Genomic DNA, 24,596 nt, shown 5'->3' with positions numbered 1-24,596 from the left:
CCAGGACTGTCAGCGAAAAAAGCCTTTTCGAGATATACAAAAAATGCGCGCGCATTTGCCTTTTATATATATATATATAGATAGATTTATATAGAGATAAATACAGCGTGTTAATGTCCAGGGGAAAGTATCTGCTTTATAAGGGTCCGGTGAAATCCGGTGACTCAGTTCCTTATGTAGAATGTTCCAGGTTGGTTACCTGTCTCCACATAACACTAATATATGCTAGATAGATCATGATTGCAGCTAAGATATATAAAATTAATTTCTCATAGCCTTATTTTATTTATTTATTTATTTATTTATTGCAAATGCATATAAAAAGGTTAGTAAACACAGAATGTCCAAAAATATTTGACATTATTTTATTTTGAAAACTACCAAGTTAAGCTCAATGAATTGATCGGTTTTAGTATTGAACAATAAATTTATTCCAGGAGCGATTTTGTAAGCATTAAATATGTGGATGACACACATCTTGATTGGTAAGTTTTTCACAAATTTGCTAGACCTCTTCTAATGTTGGTGATATTTGACCAGATCCTTTAGCCTTGCATAAGCAGCCTTCCTTCCTCTTTAAATTTTTAATACTATGTCTAAATTTGTTTGTTTGCCAGTTGTGGAAGTTTTTTTCACAAATTATTAAGGGTATGCTACAGCCTTGGCTGCTTGTGCAGTATATTTCAAGATATAAAATGACTTCTTTTTGAGAAGAAACAGCATGGCTCAACCTAAAACAGAACAAGAAAACATAAAATCTTGATCTAGTGGGACTTTGAAGTTATTTCAACAAAAATTGTTGAAATTATTTGCCTGTGAAATGTTAAATTATTGGGAACCCATTCTGATTCAGACACCTTCAATGGAAATATTTATGATCATTTCAAAAATAAAAACTACACAGTTCAGAATGATGGAAACGGTGTAACATTTTTCCATAATGACAGGCTAAATATATGCGATTTATAACGTCAAAAATACATTACAGTATGGGATCTATTTTTAAGGGGCTCTGATTAGCTTTAAAAAATTTTTTTATAATATTAGCTGATGAAAATGTCACAAAATTGTTAAGTTTATCCTGATGTAAGTGGTAAAAAATCGAATTTTCTGAAATGCGCGTATTCATAGAAAATACTGTTTGATGAAATAATTTTGTATTCTACAATAGTTTTGCTGATACATAACAGTAATTAATTCGTGATAAAAAGGGATTAATTGGAAGAAACTTTAAAATATTTATTCATGAATTTTCAAGGGAGATAAATCAACTTACAAGGAAAATTTCATAGAGAAGGGCACACTTGCACAGTTGCTCAGATTAATTGTATTTCTTCTTTCTTTCCATTGCGTTATCGTTTTATTTAAAATAAATCTTTATTAAAATAACAAAAATGTTATTTATCTATTTATATGATAAAATAAATGTTTTTATCTTGTGTTTGATAGAATATTCATTATTTAAAAAATTGATTTTGAGGGATAGTAGCAAGATGGCAAACCAGCTAGGAAATACTTATATATCAAACAATATTCATAAATGGCGTTTTGAACCAAGTCTATCCAATAGCTTAGTAGAAATTAGTTAAAATATTGATGTTAAAATAAAACAATTCTGTTACAAAATAATTGGTTTTTAATTTTAGAAATATTATGTATCTATAAATATTATGTATATATAAAGTATCTGTTTAATAAAAATATTTCTTTGTTTGAAACAAAAACATATTTTGCAAATAAATTAAAAAAAAAAAAAAAAAAAAAACACTATCAGGCAATGATTTTTACAAGTAATCATGAAAATAATCCGTGTTTTGTTAATGCCAATATTATAAAAACCTTGTCCGATTACTTTTTCTAACATATAATCAGATAAGTTTTGGCAAGCCATAAAAATATTTTCTGATGATTCTTATAGTCGGTTACTAGTGATAATAGATTGTATGTCCGGTTATGAAATAGTACAAACCAGCAAATATACTCCTCATAATAATAAATTGTGGCGTTTTTCCAATTAGAAGTTTTTGGTTTTGTGTTTATTTCACAATCCAATGTTTTCTTCTTTCACCACCACCACCCCCTAAAATTATTGATATTAACTGTATAAAACTTAAAAATATATTACCTCTACACCCATGCCACTTCTTGTATATTGAACATAAGTTAGTTTGTCTGATATTCAAAATATGACCCCAAGAGAGCTTTGCTTTAATAAAAATATTTTAATGTAATTGATAATCCTTTCTGCAATCAAACCATATTTAGTGCAAATAAACTTCAGTCTTTGCCTGACTTGTCCACCAAATTTCAGTTAAGAATATACAAGTTTTTTGCTTTAGTTCTGTTCAATTATATACACACCTTAATATGACATGAAAATTGTCTACAAACTACCCTGATTTTTGAAAGATATTATATTCTTGAAATATCAAAGATTTCCACCACTCTGGTTTTCTCAATCAGTAAGTCAATTTTACTGTTTTATATTTGTGATTTATCTGAAAAATAAATGGATATATGAAAATATAAAAAACAAACTCTACAAGACTTTCTTTCGTTTGTTCAGAAATCACATCATTTTAACACCCAGTTCCCTACATTGTTTGCCTTCTTATACTTCTCCATATTTATTTACCAGCAATGCTTCAAGCAAACTGCCTTTCACTCTTATATATTTATGCATATATGTATTTATTTTTATTTTATTTATTAAGCCATAGTCATAAAAATCGTTAGCATTAGACAGAGGCTATCTAGCTAATTAGAACATCACGATAGACAATACAGAGCTCTGAAAATGTGACAGTGATACAAGTTCATTCACATAGTTCTGAGGCAACGTTTTTATTTTACTTCAAAGTTTTCAAAAACCAAGGGGCCTACTATCTGGGGCTAACACTTGAACTCTATATGAGATACATAGATATTCGAATGTTCCATAAAAGTTCTCTATCTCTCCAACATTGAGTTAGTAGAGAAATTGAGAACATAAGTTTCCTCTCTCCAATTAACCATTTTCATATGTTGTAGTATATCTTTCATTTTGGTCTCTTGGTCTTACTGGATTCCAGGACCAGAATTTATCTAGTCTGGTAGAGTATCTAGCTTTATGCTATTACTTGAGGTAACATCACTTGAAAAAAGTGTACCGTTCCTCATAAAAGCTTATACGTGGTAGCCATAGTGAGGAGATCTTATTTTGACAGCAAATACCATGTGATTTTGAATATTTGGTCAGGGTTTACTTCTCGGTATAAGTATCCTCATGCTAGGTTGTTCTGGCAAACTGCTGTATAGAGAGACCTTAGACACTCGAGGATAGTGTCTAGGAGGCATTCAAGTTCTCTCCCAATGTTCAGGAATTCAGAATACAGTACAAAAGGAGGTTGATGGTGCATCTTTGGGCAAACACCGATGTGATTATACAGTGGGTCTAATGTTGCAGGTTTGGTCTGTTTGGCCGTATATTATCTAAATATTGTACATTTATGAAGAGAAAAGATTCAAATTCATTTTTTTTTCTACATGCAGATTTATGAAAATAACGCTGAAAATAAATCATCACAGGTTGCAATTGAAAAGAATTTTATATTCACTCATTTTGCACACAACTAAACTTGCTGTTTTGTGATATCTTGTTTTTGTTGGGGGTTTTTTTTTTGTTGTTGTTGTTTTATCCAATGCCAGTAGGCACAGGTGAAATGTGAACAAATTCCATAGAAGCTTTAACTTATTTTTTTCTAATGGCTGGAAATACTTGATGCTTTGTCAAGGCTATCAAAGGTATTTTTTATTGTGACGCCATCACTAAATGGGTTGCCTACTATGGCTTAAAAGAGACCCCTCTACCCTCGAGAGAAGGATAGACCACGCCAGTTTCCCAACCTGGTATTTTTATCTTTTGGTACATACAACGCCTCGCCTTCCCAAATGGTCACCCATCCGATTGTGGCCAGGCTCAACGTGGCTTAACTTTGGTGATCTGGTGAGAACCGATGCGTCAACGTGATTGTGCTGTATATTTATTGTGATATCTATTTAAACACAATCCTAAAATACATCAGATAATGCTGCGAATATTAATAACACTCATGATGTGGGCAATAAGAATTGGAAAAAGGTTCAAAAACTATGTTTTTTTTTTTGTTTTTTTATGGTAAATAAAAATGTAAAAATAAACTTCACTGAACACATTGGAATGTTTTTAACAAAGCCCACGTAGTAAAGATCAGTCGATTTGCAATTATCTCTTTTCATGCATAATTGAACTTTATTTCTCGTTATTATTCAAACGGCTTATAAAATGAGTGTGGTTTTCAGGATAATCAAGTTCAATATTGTTCAGTGAAATCCAAATTAAAAAAAAATATCTCTGTATTAATAAAATGAGTAATTTTCATATGTCTTGTTTCTCACATCTATGTGACTTACATATATTTTTTAATTTTTATTTAATCTTAGCAGAGCTACCTGGCATTGGCCAGGGTAAAACTGTAACATATTTCTAATAAAACTTTTATATCTCTTCTCCATTTCATATCTCTTTTTCACTCCTCCTTCTTCTTCACCTGGCACATACATTGGACGCATATATACACACACATTTTTATAGGTTACTCAAAGAATGAGTTGGCATAAGGGAAATAACTCCTTGAAAAAGAATCGGTTACTTATTTTTAGTTATTACATCAAATAGCTTTAAAAAAAAAACAACAAAAAAAATCCTTTCAAATCTGCATCAGTTTAAAGTAAAACAATTTTTAAAAAATTTTTTATATAGATATTATTCATCCATAATAATGTTGATCAAGGAAATACTAACATATGCACAGACAACTTCTCTTTTTATTAGAAATTAATTAGTTACGTTTCAAATTTTTTTTTAGATGAAGGTTGATTATTTGGATTATTTGTACTGCTGTTCACATCTTCGTTGTTAGATACACAACGTTCTGGCTGATAAACCTCTGACTTTTTCAGATGCATCTTTTCAAAGTTGGGAATCAAATAGTGCAACTCAGAAATTATACAAATATATATATTGTATGTGTGTGTATATATTTATATCCTGTATCACAAGTTAGTTGAAAAAATAAAAAGTGTTTGATTGTAGGTTTTACAAGAGCTAATATAAATTATTGGTCCCCCAATTTATTGGAGAGGGACCTATGTTTTCAGTGGCGTCCGTGTGTCCGTTATTCTGGACGATTGCCAGATAACCGTCCATTAATTTTTCCTGAAATTTTGCCACAAATTGTATTTCATTAAATAGATGTGCACAGTTAAAAAAATTTTTTTGCAAAAATTCCCGTTGTGTCCCCAGGGGCTCAAAAGAGGTGAAAAGTGCCCTAAAATGGCCCAAAATGACACATTTTGCCCCATAACTTTTGATCCATCCATTAGATTTTTCTGAAACTTGGCCAAAATGTGGAGCCTATTGTTCTTAATATAAATCCAGTATGGGTGACCCTAGCAAAATTCTGGTTCACATCCCCAGAGACTTTTAGGGCTAAAAATACATGCTTTATAAGAGCTCTTTTTTCATATTACTCAAAAACTTGACATGTATGTCTATATAGTGGTTTTTCTATGAGGCTGAATTCAAATATACATGTCTTAAGGCATGAAACTGCACCGTTTGTCCATTTTCACTGGGATTCGACATTCCCAGGAGCTGAAAAGGGGTCACAAATGCCCCCAAATTGCAAAAAATTACACTCTTTACCCCATAACTTTTGCTCCATCCATTAGATTTTTCTGAAACTTGGCAAAAATGTGAAAGCAATGTTGGCCTTTCACATTTCTCACATTCATCATTTCTTCACTATTTTTTGTGGCATCATCTCATATGCAGCAGCAGAGGGGTACCACGCACATGTGGCTTGTTTTGTTTAAAAACTACATTATTGTCAGTTAAAAATACTTGGATTTCAACAATCTGGTCATTCTGAATTTGCAGGCAGATATTTTTCATTATTTCATTGTTCCCGTGTGGGTTTAGTCTGGTGTTCACTTCTTTGTGCTTATGTTTGTGTAACAGATATCTCAAGTTTTTAAATGGCTGTCTGTTGCTAGTATTCATTTAAGTAGAGAGGGGATTTTATTAAATGTCTTTTTATCTAAAAAGGATTGGGGGCGGGGTCTTTTGGTTAGGTTTATTTCGAAAAGATGTGAGTGGAGGCTCCGTATCACCCATGAGTGGCCAGACTTTATAAATTTGATTGTTTGTTCAGTGTGGAGGGCATCTTCAAATTTCAGCATTGCTCAGCACGTGTAATACTGGATTCTAATCTCAGGAAGTCATAATCTTCATTTAGTTTGGGTGTAACAATAGCATTCTTCTTTCTCTCGCAATTGTTCTCATCTGCAGCATGCTGCTAAAATGGCGTCTTTTGTCATTTAGTACTTTGAAACATTTACCCAGATTAAGGATTTAATTTGGGGAATAGTGAAAATAGTAACTATTAGGTTTGGTATTTCTAGTTGGCTAATCTGGTCATCATCATATTGTATGAATCCAAAGATTCTATTGCTGGACTGGCATTGGTTTCCCTGGTATTTTTCTAGTCAGAATTCTTTTTAGAAAGACATCAGGTACTTACAGGAGGGACCATGTGAAGGTTGCCAACATCCTAAGTGAAAGTGATTTTATGGGACAAACTGGATTCAAACTTGGAACACCCAAGTCGTCAGTCTGTGTTAACTACTTGACCACTGCCACCTCCTTAATCTATTAATTGGATATTTTATTAAATCGAACAGAGAAATATTGATGTAGTTGAATAGCTGTTTCAATGTTGTTGTCATCGGATTGTCTATTCTTGATTAGGGTGTTGGGAGAGAGATAGTCTGTGAGGATCCTTTCTGTCAATGTTAAATTAGGTGTGACTTAAAGTATTATGGGAGGGGGTCGATTGTTGAATGTAAGAGAGACTGTTCTCTTTTATATAGAGAGTGGATGTGTATTTTAGGCTTATAGTAATGTAGTTGGGGGTATATATAGGAGATTATCTTCCTTGTCTTTAAAGTTTTTTTTTATTGTATAATATTTATTTGGAGGGAATGTAGTGTATTTGGAGTTGATTGGTCGAGATATATGTAGTATTGTGATTATATTAGTATAATTGATTTAAAGGAGAATAGAGTAAGTATATCATTTATTGGTAATGGATAGTGCATATATCATGAGCATATCCGGGTGTTACTTTTGTTGGTGGTAGTGTGAGGCGAGAGGCATTCTGGTTGGTCTATAGATTACACCAATTGAGGTAGAATACTATTTCGCACCCAAGCTAAATGGAGATCGTGACTTCCTGAAATCAAACTCCAGTATTACATGTGCAAACACTGTTGAAATTTGAAGATGTTCACTATGAACCATCAAATATATAAAATAGTCTGCCCACTCACAGGCATGTGTTAACACTGGAGTGTAAACAAAAAAAATTATGAGTAAACCTAAACTTCCTCAATTAACAAAAATAAAGATGCTTTTTAAATAATAATAAAAAATTCAATAAAACAGCTTTTTTCACTTAAGCCAATACCATCAACAGAAAGCCTTTTTAAATGCACAGAATATCTTTTATGGGGGAACACAAAATGAACACCGGGCAAATGTTTTCAGAACTTTGGATAGCAAAATGGAGGGTTAATAAATCCGTCTGCAATGATCAACCAGGTTTTATCCTAAATCAAGGATAACTAAATCGGTGAAACCCGGGTATCCCCAATGAACACTAATGTATGGTTTTTAAATAAAAGTATGTATGATAGGCATTCCAAAAGTAATGCCTCCTATTTTTTATTCCACCCAAATGGATCAGAGAGGATTGCAAGTTGAATTGTTATGGCTGAACTTATGCATTCATACCTTGAAAGATTCATCTTTCTGTTGCAGATAGTGACAGTGTGAGACTCTAAGAAAGCAACTCCTGTCATGGGTATGCATCAGAAGCAGAGATATATCCTTGAATTCCTCTATGCAGAAAAAAATTTAACCTATCAACACCTATCATCATGTGCAACACATTATGTTGGTAAATAAACATAATATAATTGAAAATTATTGAAAATTTCTTCGAATATTTTCATTCTTTTATATGCTAACTCATGTCCACGGTTTTTCCTATGAACCGCATTGATATAGCCTCCAAACATAATTCCTTTCACACTATAAACGATGCTTCAAACAAACTACAAAATCCTTCTCTTTTTTTTAAATTCCGGGCTACATTGACTAATTTTAATACTCATTTGGGATATAAAATATATATAAATACTATCATTTTCTTGTTGGGGACAGTTTCTTTTTAATTTTCATTGAGTAGTGTGCACTGGAAGGTTGAAAATTCTAATCCACTGGATCTAACAATACAATGATAGAAGTTTAGTTATCTGATTTTAGAAAATTATTAACGTTTCTTTTTTGTATTTTTTAAATAATTATAAACATTAGTGCAATGAGTTTGTAACGTCTTCTAACTTATGTATATAAAGTAGTAATGTTCGTGTGTGTGTGTACAACTCTTCTACAGTCCACACTACTGGACCGATTATGATCAAACCTGGCATGATGATGGTCCCCCACCTAGGGATGGTGCACACCATTTTCCAGGTCAAAGGTCAAGGTCAAGGTCATAGCCTATGTATATATACTCTCGTACAGCCCACATCACTGGACTGATCATGACCAAACCTAACATAATGATAGTCTCTGACCTAAGGATGGTGCAGACTATGCTGTACGCTTGAGTACTTGAGTGTACAGCAAAGTTCCACACAAAGCTGCTAATTTTAAATAATTTGTTTAAAAATAAGGCAAATAATAAAAAAAAAACGGCATAGTAAAAAAAAAAAAAAAAAAAAAAAATGAAATAAGATGAAAGTACAAAAAAAAAAATCCTAGACAACACCAGGTAGGTACAGATAGTTTAAATATAAAAATGAGTCAAATTTAATCGACCAAGAGTCACAATACAAATCTCAGTCAAAATTCGTGTCTCATCTCAGTGATGCCATGACTCTCAACAAGAAGAGTTTCTAACTCAAGGAGACACAATTTCAAACAAAATTATTCAAAGAGTTGCAGTAAACAAACTAAACCAGGAAAAAAATGTCCACATTCTTTTAATAACTAGGAGATCCTTATTATGAAGTGGAAATGTACAAAAACGGCATACTGAGGCTTATTTTGTTTTCTTACTAATTGACCCCTCGGCTAGCTTGCTTTTTTTTTTTTCTTTTTTTTCTTTTTACTTGGAAGTCACCACTTATCAAGGCCTGGAGGGTATAAGAGTTAAGTGTTGGTTACATGGTGAAACAACACGATCAGTTATGGTGGAACTTGGGTAAGCAAACATTATTTTAGAGGACGGTTCAATAGGGATTTACTCAAATTAGATTTGAAAATTATCATGTTATAATTAGTCAGTGGGATGAAAACTTAGGAGCAGGCGAAACTATTTTTTGTGGCAAGCAACAACTGTTCAGTTTTAGGTTTAATGATGACACGAAACCGTTTAAGTAACTTTATTTTTTTCTTGTTGCCTTTAACATTCTAGAGTGAATAAAGAGGAGAGAATTAAATATGTCACTGTTTGACAAAATGTAGCAACCGTTTAATCGGCTAGCCTGCTCAGCCATATGGCATTAGATGAGTAAGCTTAGCCTGCAAAGCTTCAGCTGCATTCAACCAGCTTCTCAAGCAAAACAAATACATTTCCAGCCTGCAGTCCATTCATTATTTTACTGCTGACCAATAATAGTCAAGCATTAGAAATTTTTTAAGGAATCTGGTGTCGGTCATGTTTTTTTTGTTTTTTGTTTTTTTTAACTAGTCAGCACTTTGATATTTTCAGCTAACTCCCCACTTGTAAGCTACAGTGTCAGGAGTCAGTAATTGTTGCAAGAGTCAAGGTTGGGTTATTTAAAATGAGTTTCTTGTCTCTGCTGTTCATCCTATTGTTTTATGTCCTGGGTATGAGCTTCAACCTTATACAATGGTGAGGACTTCAAGTGTAAACTTACCTCTTGGTTATTCGAAAGAGAATATAGGGTTGAGGACCTGCGTTGCATGGAGAGAAATGATATGAGTAATGTGAGCTTTAAAGACAGGCTGAGTTCTGATGATCTCTCAAAGGAGGATTCAATCTGGGCAATATAAAGATGTGTGCAGATAAAGAAACCTCAATGGTATGACTAAGTTGAAAGAATGGATGAAAGTTCTTGAATTAGAAGTATTCAGGTAACGGGTTCAGCTCACAGAAGAAGGCTAAGAAAAACATGAAAGGAAGTGAAAAGGGTGGAAAAAAAACAAAAAAGGAGGAACAAATACTTTATCAGAGATAAGTTAGTTTAGAAGTCATGTTCTAAAAGCAGTCCAACACAAGCCAGCATATAAAACAGACTTAAACAGATGATGATCAATTAGTTTTCTATCTACATATACACCTAACAAAACAATATATAAAATAGAATCTATTAAATATTTTGAAACATTAAATATTTAAGGCTTAAAAACTTTAATGACTAACTAGGTTTGGTATTAAATAACCTGAAAATGGTTGATATTCTGTAAAACAAAACTATTAAACGTTTGGTTTTATTAAACTCTCTCCATTAAACTGCTTCAATTTTAATATTGAATGGTCTTGTAGTTGTAAGTTGTTTATGCAACGCTTCAACATTGTTTGAACAGCTTAACAAAACTGAACACGTTTGGCCCATAGCTCATTCATTACTCAGGAGTCTGGAACAACAAATTGACAATTTATTAAAGAAGTCTAATGTTAGTCTTTTTTCTAAAACTAAGTAGAGAGTTGGATATTTTTCAGACTTGTCAACTCTAAAGTAGTGAGTTAGTATTTTTTTTTTTTTTTTTTTCTAAACAGACCGCTATCACTGTTGCTAACTCTTCAGGTTTTTTTAAAATTCTGTGTATAAACCTTTTTCAAAATGGTGACTAGCTTGGTCCTAGACTAGACTGATCTGAATGTTTGATGTTTTAGAGAAAGTCAGGTGAGCTATGGAACAAATGGCTGATTCTAAAAAAAAAAAAAAAAAAAAAAAAAAAAATCAGCAACACACTAGGAAACCTATCAAACCAAAAGCGGCCAAAGTGTAGCTTGCTTATAAAATAGGGGATGAAAATGACGGAGATGGATCCAGTCTGCCTGATTTGATATTAATTTCTTATCTTACTGACTGACCTTAAACTGAAGATATCTAGCTAAGGAAACATCAGGAACTTTGCAAACATTTCAGAACAGCTGATAAAGAAAAATTTACAGCTGTGTTGAATTTGTTTCTTTATTGTTGACAATCTATATAACACCTTGTTCTTATATGACCAATAATTCTGATCTGATATTATTGGTCAGTGAATATCATATGACCATGATCCTGATTCACTTTCTTCTGAAGTTCTTAATCCAGCTCTTTCCCTCTTCTATTGATAACTCACAACAAAAGTTTAATCCAGTGAGATCTTCCAGCTGCCTGTTATTTTCAAAACAGCTTGTCCTCAAAACTCAAATAAAACTGACGCCTTTAGTTTCTCTCATCTATCACTAAATCTGGTGGTACCAAATTTCTCCTTTCTAATTCAAGTATTAGATTACTGACCTTCAAAATTTGTTTTCATCAAATCTGCCTCATCAAAAAGCGTAGGACTATTTTCCACAGGTGTTTTTTTAGAATGTTTTTCTTTGATATATTTTACAAGTAAAGGTATTTTTTTCCTTTTTATGTTGTTTGAATTGGATGCTGTTTTTTTTTTATCATATATTTAAGCAGTATTTTTTCTTTTCGTATATCTAAATGGTATTTTTTTCTTTGGGAGTATATTTTAATGTTTTTTTTGGGGGGGGGGCATATATTTGAATGGTAGTTTTGAGGGCATATATTTGGAGAATATTATTTTTTTTATTTTTTTTTTTTTTTCAGTATAAATTTGAACGGTATTTTTTTATCATAGAAAAGTATTTTTTTTTTTATACTTCATGTTTTAACAATGTTTTTCTGTTTTGATTTTTGTTGATACTTTTTATATCATTAAGTATTGTTTTTTCAAAATAAGGGTATTTTTTTTCTTCTAGATATATTTTCAATGCATAATTTTTTATATTTACCTTATACATTAATCACTTGTCAATTCATTATACACACTTTGTATCTGTAGATGATTTATTTTATTTTCCTCAGTATATTATAAAGTTGTAAGTTGATTGGTTAATAATTTAAACAGTATTTCTTTTGATGGGTTATTAATTTCTCTTTTTCTTTTCTTGTTTCAGAATCCGATTCAGATGAAGTGGTGATAATTGGCTCCGAAGGCCTAGATGATACAAATGATGGTGATGTTATTTTTGTTTCCCAGTACAAATCCTCCCCAGTACCAATCACCATCGACTGTACCAATTCTCCAGATGAAGAAGCAGATCATACCAAAGTTGTCCACATTAATGAAGAGCAACATTGTGAAATGGATGAAGACACCGACGACGTAGAGGACATCAGTACAATTTCTTCAATCAAACTCGCAGATTTCTGTTCCCGTTCAAATCAAATCTATCATTGCAATGGAGATACCGACGATCAATTAGTCATAAAACCTGGAGACTCTTTGGGCTCGCTTAGTATCAGTAATAACTTTAGTCTTTCACTCTCCGTCGAAGACCACGGGAAACAACCATCAAAGCCAGTCATGGTTGTCGACGTTTCCGCACGAATCGAGACTCCAATGGAGAATGATGGCGAGTCGTGTAACCATGAGCTAAACGTTTGTGATAAATGCTTACCAGACAAAGAAGAAAATCCGCACTCTGGTATGGACTATAGAACCGATTTTATAACAAACAATGAACGCAAAGTGATAATGAAAAAGGAAGATGTCTTACCGAAGACGTCTGAAATATGTAAATGGAATGTTACAGAATCTATCATCTCTGATAAAAACTGTGAGGTGCCAAAACCAGGGAGTTTACAAATTCAAGAATCAGAAGCTGATAATACAGTATCAATTGCTTCTTGCAATCAGTCCTCGTCTCTTCTGTCTCCGAAATGCGACCCCTGTTGCTCGGATTCTACACCGTCATCGAATTTAATTTATCATTGTATGAAGGGAAAAGACAGCCTTGATGAGCACTCTATGACAATATGCCAAAAAGTGAAAGGTAAATTTTGCCACACAACCTCAGACACTTCGTCGTTAGACAATGCAGCCGAAAGTTCCGTGGGACTTGATACAAATTCTTCGGGCAAGAAACACCAGATGGCATCACAGCAATCGTGGATTCCAACATCCATGATGGTTGAGGATAATTCTTCCAGAGAGATAAAGCAAGGCACATGTGTGGCATGCAAGGTTGTCATCAAGGAGAACGAAGGTTCTTCTTGCGTTGACCGACATTTTACCTGCAGGGGATGTTTAGAAGAGAAAGTGAAAGCTGTTCTTAGTAGAAGATGCATAGAGGTAAGTTGAATTATATATATATATATTCTTTTTCTTTTTAAGCTAAGTAATGTTGCGTAGAAGGTGAATAAAGAATAAGTAAAGTCAGATTTATAAAAAAAAAAGTGACATTTATTTTCCTTAATATATTATGTATGTATTATATAAGTAAAAGTCAAATGCTTTAACTATAATTAGTATCTTAATCAGATAAAGAAAACCAGCCTGATGACAAGTTGAATTGAACTGGTTAATTTGTTAGTGATTATATTTCAAAGCTTTTAGTACATCTTTATGCATAAATACATGTATGAGACTAGTGGAATGGGACTGTAAATAGATGGTAACATTTAATGCTAGTAAAACTAAGCTGCTCTCCTTTAACAATTACAAGAAACTGATATTCATGACAAATAATTCCCTACCTGAGAATTCTTCCTTCAAACTCCTCGGCTTAACATTCACAGAAAATATGAACTGGAATAAATAGATTGAGGACATTGCAAAGGCTGCTGCAAGGACCTCTATCATTCTAGAAAACTACTCGGACCTGAGTATCCTGTACAAGGCCACCATTCACTCATGCATGGAGTATTGTTGCCACATCTGGGATGGTGCATCTACCACTAGTCTCTCCCTCTTGAATAGTGTCCAAAAAGAAAGTGTCTCCAATCTAATAAGTCCCACTTTGTCAACTAAGCTCCAACCTCTGTCCCATCACCGCAATGTTGCATCCCTGTGTCTGTTTTACAAGTATTTTAATGGAATGTACTCTGACTATCTCTTTGCACTTGTGCCTCCTCAATGAACATATCTTGACAAGCCTGTTTAGCAGCAAAATCACACCTCTTCACTGTTGAGGTCCCCAAATGCAGAAAGTTTTCTACTCTAATAGCTTCTTCTCTAGAACAGCTAGACTTTGGAATTCCCTTACTGCACCTGCTTCCTTAACTGTACTGATATGCAGAAGTTCAAATGTAACGTAAACGAACATCTTAATCTTTCTTAGGCATGGTCCCCTTACATCCAAGTGGCAATATGCCTTGTTTGTGGTGACGGGGGAGTAATATATATATATGTCCTTGGCCTGACGAAGCGATTCCCTTACTGGTTTTCGCTGAAACATGTATGCTTATGTGTAGCCATTTGTTTGTAAACTAAATTCACTTATTTTGGCTCTGTCTAAACATTGAGCACTCTTTTGGGTGACACACTTATATATTTTGTTTTAAACAAACAAATAATTACTACCAATACAATATATATATATATATATATATATATATATATATATATATATATATATAAGAAATAGAAAAAGTTGATGAAAAATAAAATTGAATAAATTATAATATTTATTAATCTATCAAAAATTCAGATAAGAAATTATAATAATAAAAATCCTTAACCCATGAATTTTCAAAGATAAGCGCTTTTCATCAGAAAATAAACATCACTGGTTAGCATAAATGTGCAAATTTATAAAAATATATCAGCAGAAAATTTTTTGCAAAAAATAAAAGGCATACAAGATATTTTTTTTTTTTTTTTGTGTATCAATCACTCCTCACATCAGATAAATGATTTTTCGAAGTTATGGAGTACAATTTCTTCAAACTTGTTGACTTTTTGGATTTTATGATAATCTCTTCATGGCATTCTCTTCATTATGAATATTATTGAATACAACTTCATTATTTATTTGATTTTTAAAAATTTTAACAAAGTTTTTTTTTAATACTATAATTCATACTTGAATGCACAGATTATTATTTCATTAATTGATTGATTGGCTAATTAGTTGATTATTGATTTGTTTTGGTATGTTATTCTATTGAAAATGCCTTTGAACTAACAGCCTTTACATTGCGAGATGTTTGTGTTTAATGCATCCCACTTCTTGTCCCACTCCCCCTTCATCATGCTCGGTAGTAATCAGACCAACGCAACGATTCATTCACACATGCACATCATCATGATTATTGATGATGAAATTCTGTCACGTTCATATTCAGCTCTGCAATTGCAAACATTACAAGAATCACATAATTCCATTAATTTTAATCTTTTTTAATTGTTTACATTAATTTAAATTATTTTCAAAAACTTCATCTTACATATATTACCCTAATACTTGTCCCAAGACAGGTTTTATGCTAGTTAGTAAAATAAATTCACCAAACATAAGTTTTGTGCCACTTTTATGCTCTTCAAAATTATATATATATATATATATATATATATATATATATATTAAGCTGAAAAATAATTTTTCAATGATAAGGCAAACCTGTTTAAATCATAAAAGCTTTACCCAGTTAAGAGGAGCAAATAATAGAATAAGATAAGATAAAACGTAAACTCGCAGAGGGACTTTATTACATTATCAAGTCAATAATGGTTACAGAAAGAGGAATTATATATATAACAAACTATCTAAAAACTCTTAAATTACTTTTTTTTTATGCAAATATGATAAATTTCATATTGCTTGTTTTCTGTGATGCATTAACCTGCAAAACTTATTGTATATTTTGAAAACCTCTTCCCTCTGATGAGAGGAATTCCACTCTTCAAAACTTCATGGAAGAAGGTTTTTCTTTGATTTGTACTCCTTATCAAATAATTAAATTTTGTATACCTTCCTTACAGGTTTATAAAGGTTTTTTGAAAATTTGAATAAATTTTCAATATCAAAATTTTTATTTTATATAAATAGTGTATGTATATATATATATATATATATATAAAGGAACTTTGCGTAAGAGTGAGGAACTTTGTGCGAGTTTCGGAATCTATAAACTCCGAAACGTCTGGGCAGATTTTCATGAAATTTCACAGGAAGGTACTTTATGTATCTGGCAGTGATCTTAGATAGGTTTTGTATCAAAATTTTGATCTGTTAACACCTCATACAACCTAACATCACAAGTGCATTTGAGAAGTTTTATTACAACACAAGCAGAAGGGCTCAGCATATAAGATCAATAGTAGGTTCTTTGATAAAACAGGGGTGCATTTGAAATTAATGTTTATGTTTAGAGCATAATTAAACCATGATACTTGACTTTTAAATTTTAAACTTTAATTCAAATCATTATAGAAAATAGTTATAAAATCAATAGTAGGTCTTCTACAGTGCAATGTAGACTACAATGTATTGTGGATTAAATCATTGCGGGAAAGCATATAAAGCTTCTTTCCAAGCACCACGATGGGTCTCCGTGGAAAAATAGGTGATTTTACCGATTTCAAATACTTTTTGGAAAGTATTTTAAACGTGGAGTATTCATTAATCCTTATTTAATCCTGGGCAATGTCGAGTCTCCCTGCTAATATATATATATATATATATATATATATATATATATATTGTTTTAACAAAAATCAAGACTTCAAAAAATGGGTTGATAGCAACAAATAGTGTATTTCATTGTTAGTTACAATTGTTTCAAGACATGCGGACAAATTCAAGCATTATGTTGCTATCAACCCATTCTTTGAAGTCTTGGTTTTTGTTAAAACAATATATGAATGCTCAATTATAAAATATGATAATTTTGTAGCTTCCAGTTTAAGTCATCTCTTTTTGGCTTAAAATTTATTGGTATATGAACGATTACTGAATTATATAAACCCAGTATAATTCAGAATACTATAAATAAGACTATATATATATATATATAGAGAGAGAGAGAGAGAAAGGGGGAGAAAGAGACATATTGGATTTAATTTGATTCTGTATGTAAGCAGCATAATTCCAGATTTTTCCTATGGGAACATTATCTCCTATCATCTTTTTATATTGATAATACTGGATCTCTCCATATCTTTTCATCTGTTTTTTAATCCTCGATTTTTAATGTATTCTCTGATTTCTTAAAAAAAAATTTTTTTCAACCTTCTATAAACTTTTTGCACAAAAAAGATTTTTTTTTTTTACATTCATGACTAGTTTTATGTAATACTGTTTCAATTAATGCCAGTAACAGCAAATTTATAGCTTCACTATAATATTCATTTGCTAATATCTTTCCTCTAATGAGAAGAATGCATTTCTTTGAAATGCTGTGGATTAAGGAATTTCAACATACTTTTTTGAGTATCCTGTCTAACAATAAATTAATGTAAAATATATTTTCAGTTTTTATTTTTTTTCTTATCTATAATGATACTCAAAACTATTTTCAATTTAGATTAAAATCTATTAAATGGTTTAAATTCTAGAAAAATGTCTAAAATTTTATGCTTAAACTTAAGGAGTTTTAAAAAGAAATTGAAATTCTGCAAATCTTGTTTAAAAAGGTGTCTTGTAACTGGCAATCAAATTTCATGATTTCCCCCCAAAGAAACTGAAATTTGGGGAATTGTTAAAGTTTCCTTAAAAGCAAAAATGCCTGAATTCTCAAGAATTTCCATCATTGCTGCATGTGTAAAACTAAATAAAACCAACATTATCCACCTTTATACTTGGAATCAGTCTTCCAAAATTCATAATGATCAGTTAATTAGTTTTATAATTTTCCCAGAAATAAACATATATACATACTTAACCTTGTTTCTGATATTTCTTTTAAATGAGGATTGATAATTTTATTTGGATTATTCGAATTATCTATACAAATTCTCAAGTTCAACAGAAAGTTTCCAAAGTCCAACAAGATATACTTTGGGTCTTACATCGGTCGAAATGTAAGAATAACTCTCCTAGGAGATATCCTTTTCTCTTTCCCGCAATCTCTATCTCACTGAAGAGATGTTGCAAGTTTGTTTTTGCTTTATCGTTATTTTCATGGAAAGTGTTCGACTGAGCTTCAGTCTATGGTCCCCCTCACCAAACTTTCACAAGAAACACTCATCTAGCTGAAAACACTATTAATAATTCCCCACACTCGTTATCTGTGCCTAAACCTAAACGTAGATTCCATGAACAAAGCTTCTTTCTTAGAACTGCACGCCTGTGGAATTGTCTTCCGTTTTCCTGCTTACCGGCTGACTACAATATGGTTGTCTTCAAGTAAACAAGTTCTTGATGAGCCGTTCCGCTTGTTAATAAATTTACTGAATTTCCATTACTAACGATTACTTTATTGTCCAATTTCTACTGTACACTCTTTAACCCTTATCCTCGAGTGGCCTATTGGCCTTGATAAGTGGTGATGCCTATGTAAAAAAAAAAAAAATAAAAATAACACTGAAAATGAGAACAATAGTCCAAATAATCCTAACTTTATGTGACAACAACAGACCATTTTACAGATACTAACTAATTCTGTCTGAAAGAAAAATCAATGGCCAACCGATTGTGTCCATCAAAATCTCTAAAACTTGTTTGGATGAATGTAATCAAGTATTTACTTGTTCATTCCTGTTTGACTTGTGATGATCATTTTTTTTCTGAAAATGACAGTTACACTAGCATTTGTCATTATTTATTTATTTTTTATTTATTTTTTTTAACTAACTTTAAACCAATGTTTAAAGTAGTTTGATTTATATTTATATTCATGCTGCAATGGCTCTATTTGATATTGAGCACTGGATATTCAGTAACACAATTGTTATCTTGAAAGATAATGAATAACACTTGCGCTTGTGAAGCAAAGGTTACGGAATCTCCAACCACACTTCTCTTCAATCAGCACTGCTTGAATCCAGTCGCTTAACTACAGTGATCTGACAGGAACTGGTGTGTCAATGTGATTATGCCGTGTGTATATGATATACATATATATGACATTAACTTCATTCTTGAATTAAGTTAAAAAAAAATTGAATACTCAAACCCATCTTCATTAAAAACCCAAAAATCTGCAATTAATAACATTACATATGGAACCAATAACAATATTTCAGAATGTTTAATGTAATACAATTTTGAACTGTAACGCTAATGCTGGCATCCCAGAATTTAAATTGTTAATGTCTTCCCTGGAACTGCATGAGCCCGTTCTTTTAGCATCTTACTTACACATGCATTCTTGCTACCTTTTGAAATTCCTTTTCTTTCTCCAAATTTTTTTTACTTATTTGTTTTTGTAACCTGAGAATGATTTGATGAATCAAAAACGTTTGTGATACACATAAAACATGTATTCATTTTTTTTAAATTAAAAATAAATAAAAAGGTATTTTGCTTAAATGAAAGAATGCTGTTTAAATACAATTTTACAATTTATATATATATATATATATATATATAGACAAAGAGCTATTATTCTCATCTTTATTAGTTGTGAATAAACAAACCAATAAAAGATGAAAAACAACAACTAATAAAGATGAGAATAATAGTCTGAAATAAAAATAAAATTAATATATATAATGCTCATCTCAAAAATGAATTCCAATTAAGGAATAATATAATAGACAAAGAGCTGTTTTAGGATGAGTAAAATTAATTTTGCAAGCAAAACGTTTTTACAAAGAGTAAAATTATATGGAAGCTTATGTCATTATTCCAATTTTGATTAAAATCCATTACATAATTTTGATTTTAGAAAATGTCTAAAATTTAAGGCTTAAGCTTATAGGTCTTAGGAAGAAATTAAAATCAAGAGAATTCTGCTTAATTTGTGTCTCGTAATTATAGATTAAATTCAATGCAAATATAAAATATTTGAATTTTTAAATGGGAAGTTTTGCCCATATTTCCCCCCAAAAAACTTAAAATACTCTAAAGAAACTGAAATATGATAAATATTAATGTTTAATATGTATTAAAATTTCACAATAATAAAAAAAATAGAGGTATCTGAATTTTCACAAAGTGCTTTCACCTCCTTTTTGTCCCTTTTGCATAAAACTAAATTAAACTAAATATAGCTCACATTACAATGCTTTATCTGTGTTTTAAAACTCCTATATATAGTAGTGATTTCAGAAGTAAAAAAAAAATGACTTGGGTGCCATCAGCTGGAATCAAAACCAAAATATTTACTTCTCCAACGTTATTTGCTACCATCTGAGCTAAAATAGCATGCGTATCAAAGCTTTACAAATCAACTGATTTTAAGCATATAAACATTTTAATGTATATTTGTGCATGTGTGGAGGGTACACAGTAAGTCACTTTATGCCTGCTAAGTTTTAATTTTTTTAAATTTGACACCATAACACCTATTTTTACTGGCTAAAAACCAAATCGAATTTGTTCCATAAGTCTGAATCCCCCATATATCAAGTTTCAAATCTGTAGACTAAAACTTGACAGAAGTTTGGTAGATATTGTTCTATGCGCACACACACACAGATGCAAGTTCATTGTTTATATATATAATGTGTGTGTGTTCAAAGTTTGGAAATGATCACAGATGGTTTCTTTTGTTTTTCATATTTACTATCACGTGAAGAATACCAGAAATTATTAGTCACCATGCACTGTTGCTCACATTTCTCCAAACTTAGGTCTAGATAAACTCTATCACCACTGACATTGAGAACTCTCTCCTGCAAATCTTATTATCCACTCTACAATTGTTTAGATGTGATTGTATTGGACAATAGAATCTGATTATATATAAATATCTTTTATAACCACTCTCTCCCCATCTCCCCTCCTCTCACAAAAATTTAACAGCTCACGTACACACAGTATTTTTTGTTCATGACACTGTGTATTTTTAGAATTGTAAATTTTACCTTTATCTTTTTTAACGAAAGTTTACACTAAAAGACACGTGTGCACACACACACACACACACACACACAACACACACACACGCGTGCGCGCACGCACACACGTGTGTGTGTGTGTGTGTGTTAATGGAAAGTAATCCATGCAGAATGCTCAATTAATAAAATTGAAAATAAGAACTTTTTTTTTTTAATTTTTACAAAAAATCAGAACATTTGTTTCTATTTGAAACCAACAATACCAAAGTTTATTAATTTATTTATTGCAGAGTATTATCCTCATCTTTTCTTAGTTGTTGTTTCATGACGTTTCGGCTAACTATTTCTTTGGCCTTCGTCAGGTGGTTACTGCGACGGGATAAGAACTCTGAATCTCCTAACTGTATTCTCAACAATTACTGCCATCCATAGTTGTCGTCTCACCACGTTTTGACCAAGTAAGCCTCTGGCCAGCTTTGGGTAGGATTGAATGAAACCACTATCTTCAGACAATTCTCATCTGGAACCGTAGAGATTCAACGTTTCTACCCACTGTGCCACGGGCCCCGAAGGTTGATCAAGGTTGGATTTTTTGGTAATATATATGCCATTTGGTACGGATCCGACCATGGAAAATCAGATAATAAATAAACGTGGATTTATAAGACCGAAAAATCCAACCTTGATCGCCCTTCGGGGCCCGTGGCGCAATGGATAGAGACGTTAAATCTCTACGGTTCTAGGTGAGAATTGTCTGAAGATAGCGGTTTCAATCCTACCCAAAGCCAGCCAGAGGCTTACTTGACCAAAACGTGGTGAAACGACAACAACTATGGATGGCAGTAATTGTTGAGAATACAGTTAGAAGATTCACAATTCCTATCCCATCATGGTTACCACCTGACGAAGGCCAGAGGAATAGTTGGCCGAAACGTTGTGAAACAACATCTCAGAAAGATGAGGATAATAGTCTGCAATAAATAAATTAATAAAGAACATTTATTTTTGTTTTTACAGAAAATCAAAGCACTTGTTTGTATTTGAATCCAACAATACCAAAGTTGTTTTAATTTTCTGTAACACATATATGCAATATTATAGATATTTTAAAATTCTTATCTACATAAACATGCATTTCATCCTTTTCTGGGAATCATCAGTGTGGAGGATGATTGTTCTGCTGGTCACATGATTTGGAACTTCAGATCTAGACTTAGAACCATTCGGTATACCCCATAACCATGGAGAAAGGAAAGAAATTAAGGTCTATTACAATGCAAGTCCATGCAAGTGGACATATCTAGAATGTTGTTGTGGTGTTGCAAGGAACGTAGCCTTATGCATTAACAGTGATTCAAGGACTTTTCAAGTCCTTGAATTTTCACTTTTACCTTGAAAAGGCCGTATTTTTATTATTACCTTGAAAAATCCTTGAAAATATGGAAAATTTCTTGAAAAAGCCTTGAAAATTGTATTCTTTATGTCCAGTAAAAATTTGTCAAAATATTAAAAATAAAATCGAAATAAATACTATTAAATTATATTTTAAGTATTAATAAAAATACCATTAAAATGTTTTTTAAACATTGAAAATAAAATCGAAATGCATTGTTCTGAAATTGCATCATATTATTGTGGATACAAGAGTTATGTCCCTTTATCACAAAACTACCTTGGGTAGTTTCATGATAAAGATTCAAATCTCTGTCTATTTTTGTTCTCATTTAATAATCTAATTATAATTCTCTTACAGGGCTCATCTTAAGTGAAATAGCTAATAAACAATATTTTGATATTTTAAAATTCTTATCTACATACACGTTACCATTGATGTATACATGAAATACTAATTTAAAAAAATGAATCAAAGTCTAGCTCTTAAGAAGTTACTTTCAGACATCAAAAGTCTTAGCATATTAAAAAAAAAAAATGATAAATAATTTTTCATTTTAAAATTTGACAAAAAGATTTGAGTTCAAATCAGTAGTTCGAATCATCCAAATATTACAAGCTACTAAATTTTACAATCTTATTAAATCTTACTAATTTATTTCTGATTAATAAAGGTGCAAAGTTTTACATATTGGAATAATAAAAAAAAAATGAATGCAACTAAAATGAAAATGTGATTTAAGTGTGAATTAAAGTCATACATTATAATCATAATTATATTTTGTTAAAAGCAAACAAAATGATTAATTGAATGATCAGAAATATTCATTTTGAAATGATTGCTTATCAAACATATTTATTTATAATGCCTTCTTATATTTTCAGAGATCAGTGAAGTGCCTAGAAAGTGGATGCAATAATTTTTATTCCAAGCGTAAGTATGTGTTAAAAAAAAAAGAAAAAAAAAGGGGGCCTATTGAGAATTTCCATAAAATTGGCCTCAAAATGAATATTCTTTCTAAATACATCAGTCTAACATTAAAAAAAATGTACTCAATCTGCACTATATGGTAGGTAGAATACGTTTGGAAAATCAATGGTATAAGTTTGATTATGATATTAACATAACATGCGATTTTATCACCTTCACGATAATGCAATCCCTATTCTGCATAAGCACCCATTCTTTATTGTAAACATCTAACACATACAGTGCCGGCAAAAAGAAAGTCTGCACTAGTAATTTTTTCAAAAACTGCGAATTTAAGCTAAATTTAATGTAACTGTTTAAACAACCTATACCTCATTTGACTCGCCTTTTATCCCTCTATAATCTTACCTGTTCATATTTGACTTTTAATTGAAATATTCTAGTGTTCACGTCAATTTAAAAAAAATAACTTCAAATTGAGGAGGCAAAAAAAAAGTCTGCAGCAACAAATTTGCTTAAAACCAGTTTAAAGTATCGCCCCTAAATCAGTTTAAAATATCCACCAACAGGCAACAAAGCATCTCTAATTGTTGTTGTTCCAGGGTATACAACGTAACATTTAGTCCATATACCACGACTTTCTCTTAGCTCATTAATCTCTACCGTTCTAGTTTATCCAATCGAGAAATCGGCCACAGATTGAAATGTGATGAGAAAACGGTACGAAAGACTGTGCAAAAGCACCAGCAGTGTTCATGATGCCCCTAAATCTAGTCGTACTAGAGTTACTTCTAACAGGGAAGACAATGCTATCAAGATTTGCAGCCTAAGAAACAGATTTGAAACGGCTCTCCAAATCCAACAACAGTGCAATCTTGTTAAAAAATGCTCTCTTTCTACTGTCAAAAACAGATTAAAAGAATTTAATTTGCGAAGATATGTTGCAAGACACAAGCCAATGATTTCTGTAAAGAACAGAAAGCGCCGTCTGGACTTCGTCAGATGCAATGAAGATCATGACTCTTCATATTAGTCAAAAGTGCTTTTTTAGCGATGAAATTCAATAGGCTACGCAGTGATGGTAGGCAGTACATCCGTCGGAGGAAAGACAAAGAATTTAATCCTAGGTGCTCAGTTTCAACGCTGCAAGATGGTGGAGGTTCAGTTTTGGTGTGGGGTATTATTAATAACAATGGTCCAAGGCCT

At 31.7% G+C, this 24,596-nt stretch overlaps 1 protein-coding gene across 2 annotated transcripts in view; it reads left to right on the top strand.

Annotated features, from left to right (window-relative positions):
• The window catches only part of LOC145252641 (uncharacterized), a 114,656-nt gene that overhangs the window by 71,066 nt on the left and 18,994 nt on the right, over positions 1-24,596 (top strand). For both annotated transcript variants that reach the window (XM_080112378.1, XM_080112377.1), the window contains exons 2-3: positions 12,297-13,474; positions 23,345-23,393. In XM_080112378.1, the coding sequence (XP_079968504.1) occupies positions 12,485-13,474; positions 23,345-23,393 (1,039 nt within the window). In that variant the 5' untranslated portion in view covers positions 12,297-12,484. The remainder of the gene's footprint in view (positions 1-12,296; positions 13,475-23,344; positions 23,394-24,596) is intronic.

This window comes from Euprymna scolopes, chromosome 29 (assembly GCF_053919585.1).
Source record: "Euprymna scolopes isolate OS-2025 chromosome 29, ASM5391958v1, whole genome shotgun sequence".
Taxonomy (NCBI): Eukaryota; Metazoa; Mollusca; class Cephalopoda; order Sepiida; family Sepiolidae; genus Euprymna; species Euprymna scolopes.
This window is presented reverse-complemented; position numbering and strand designations above follow the sequence as displayed.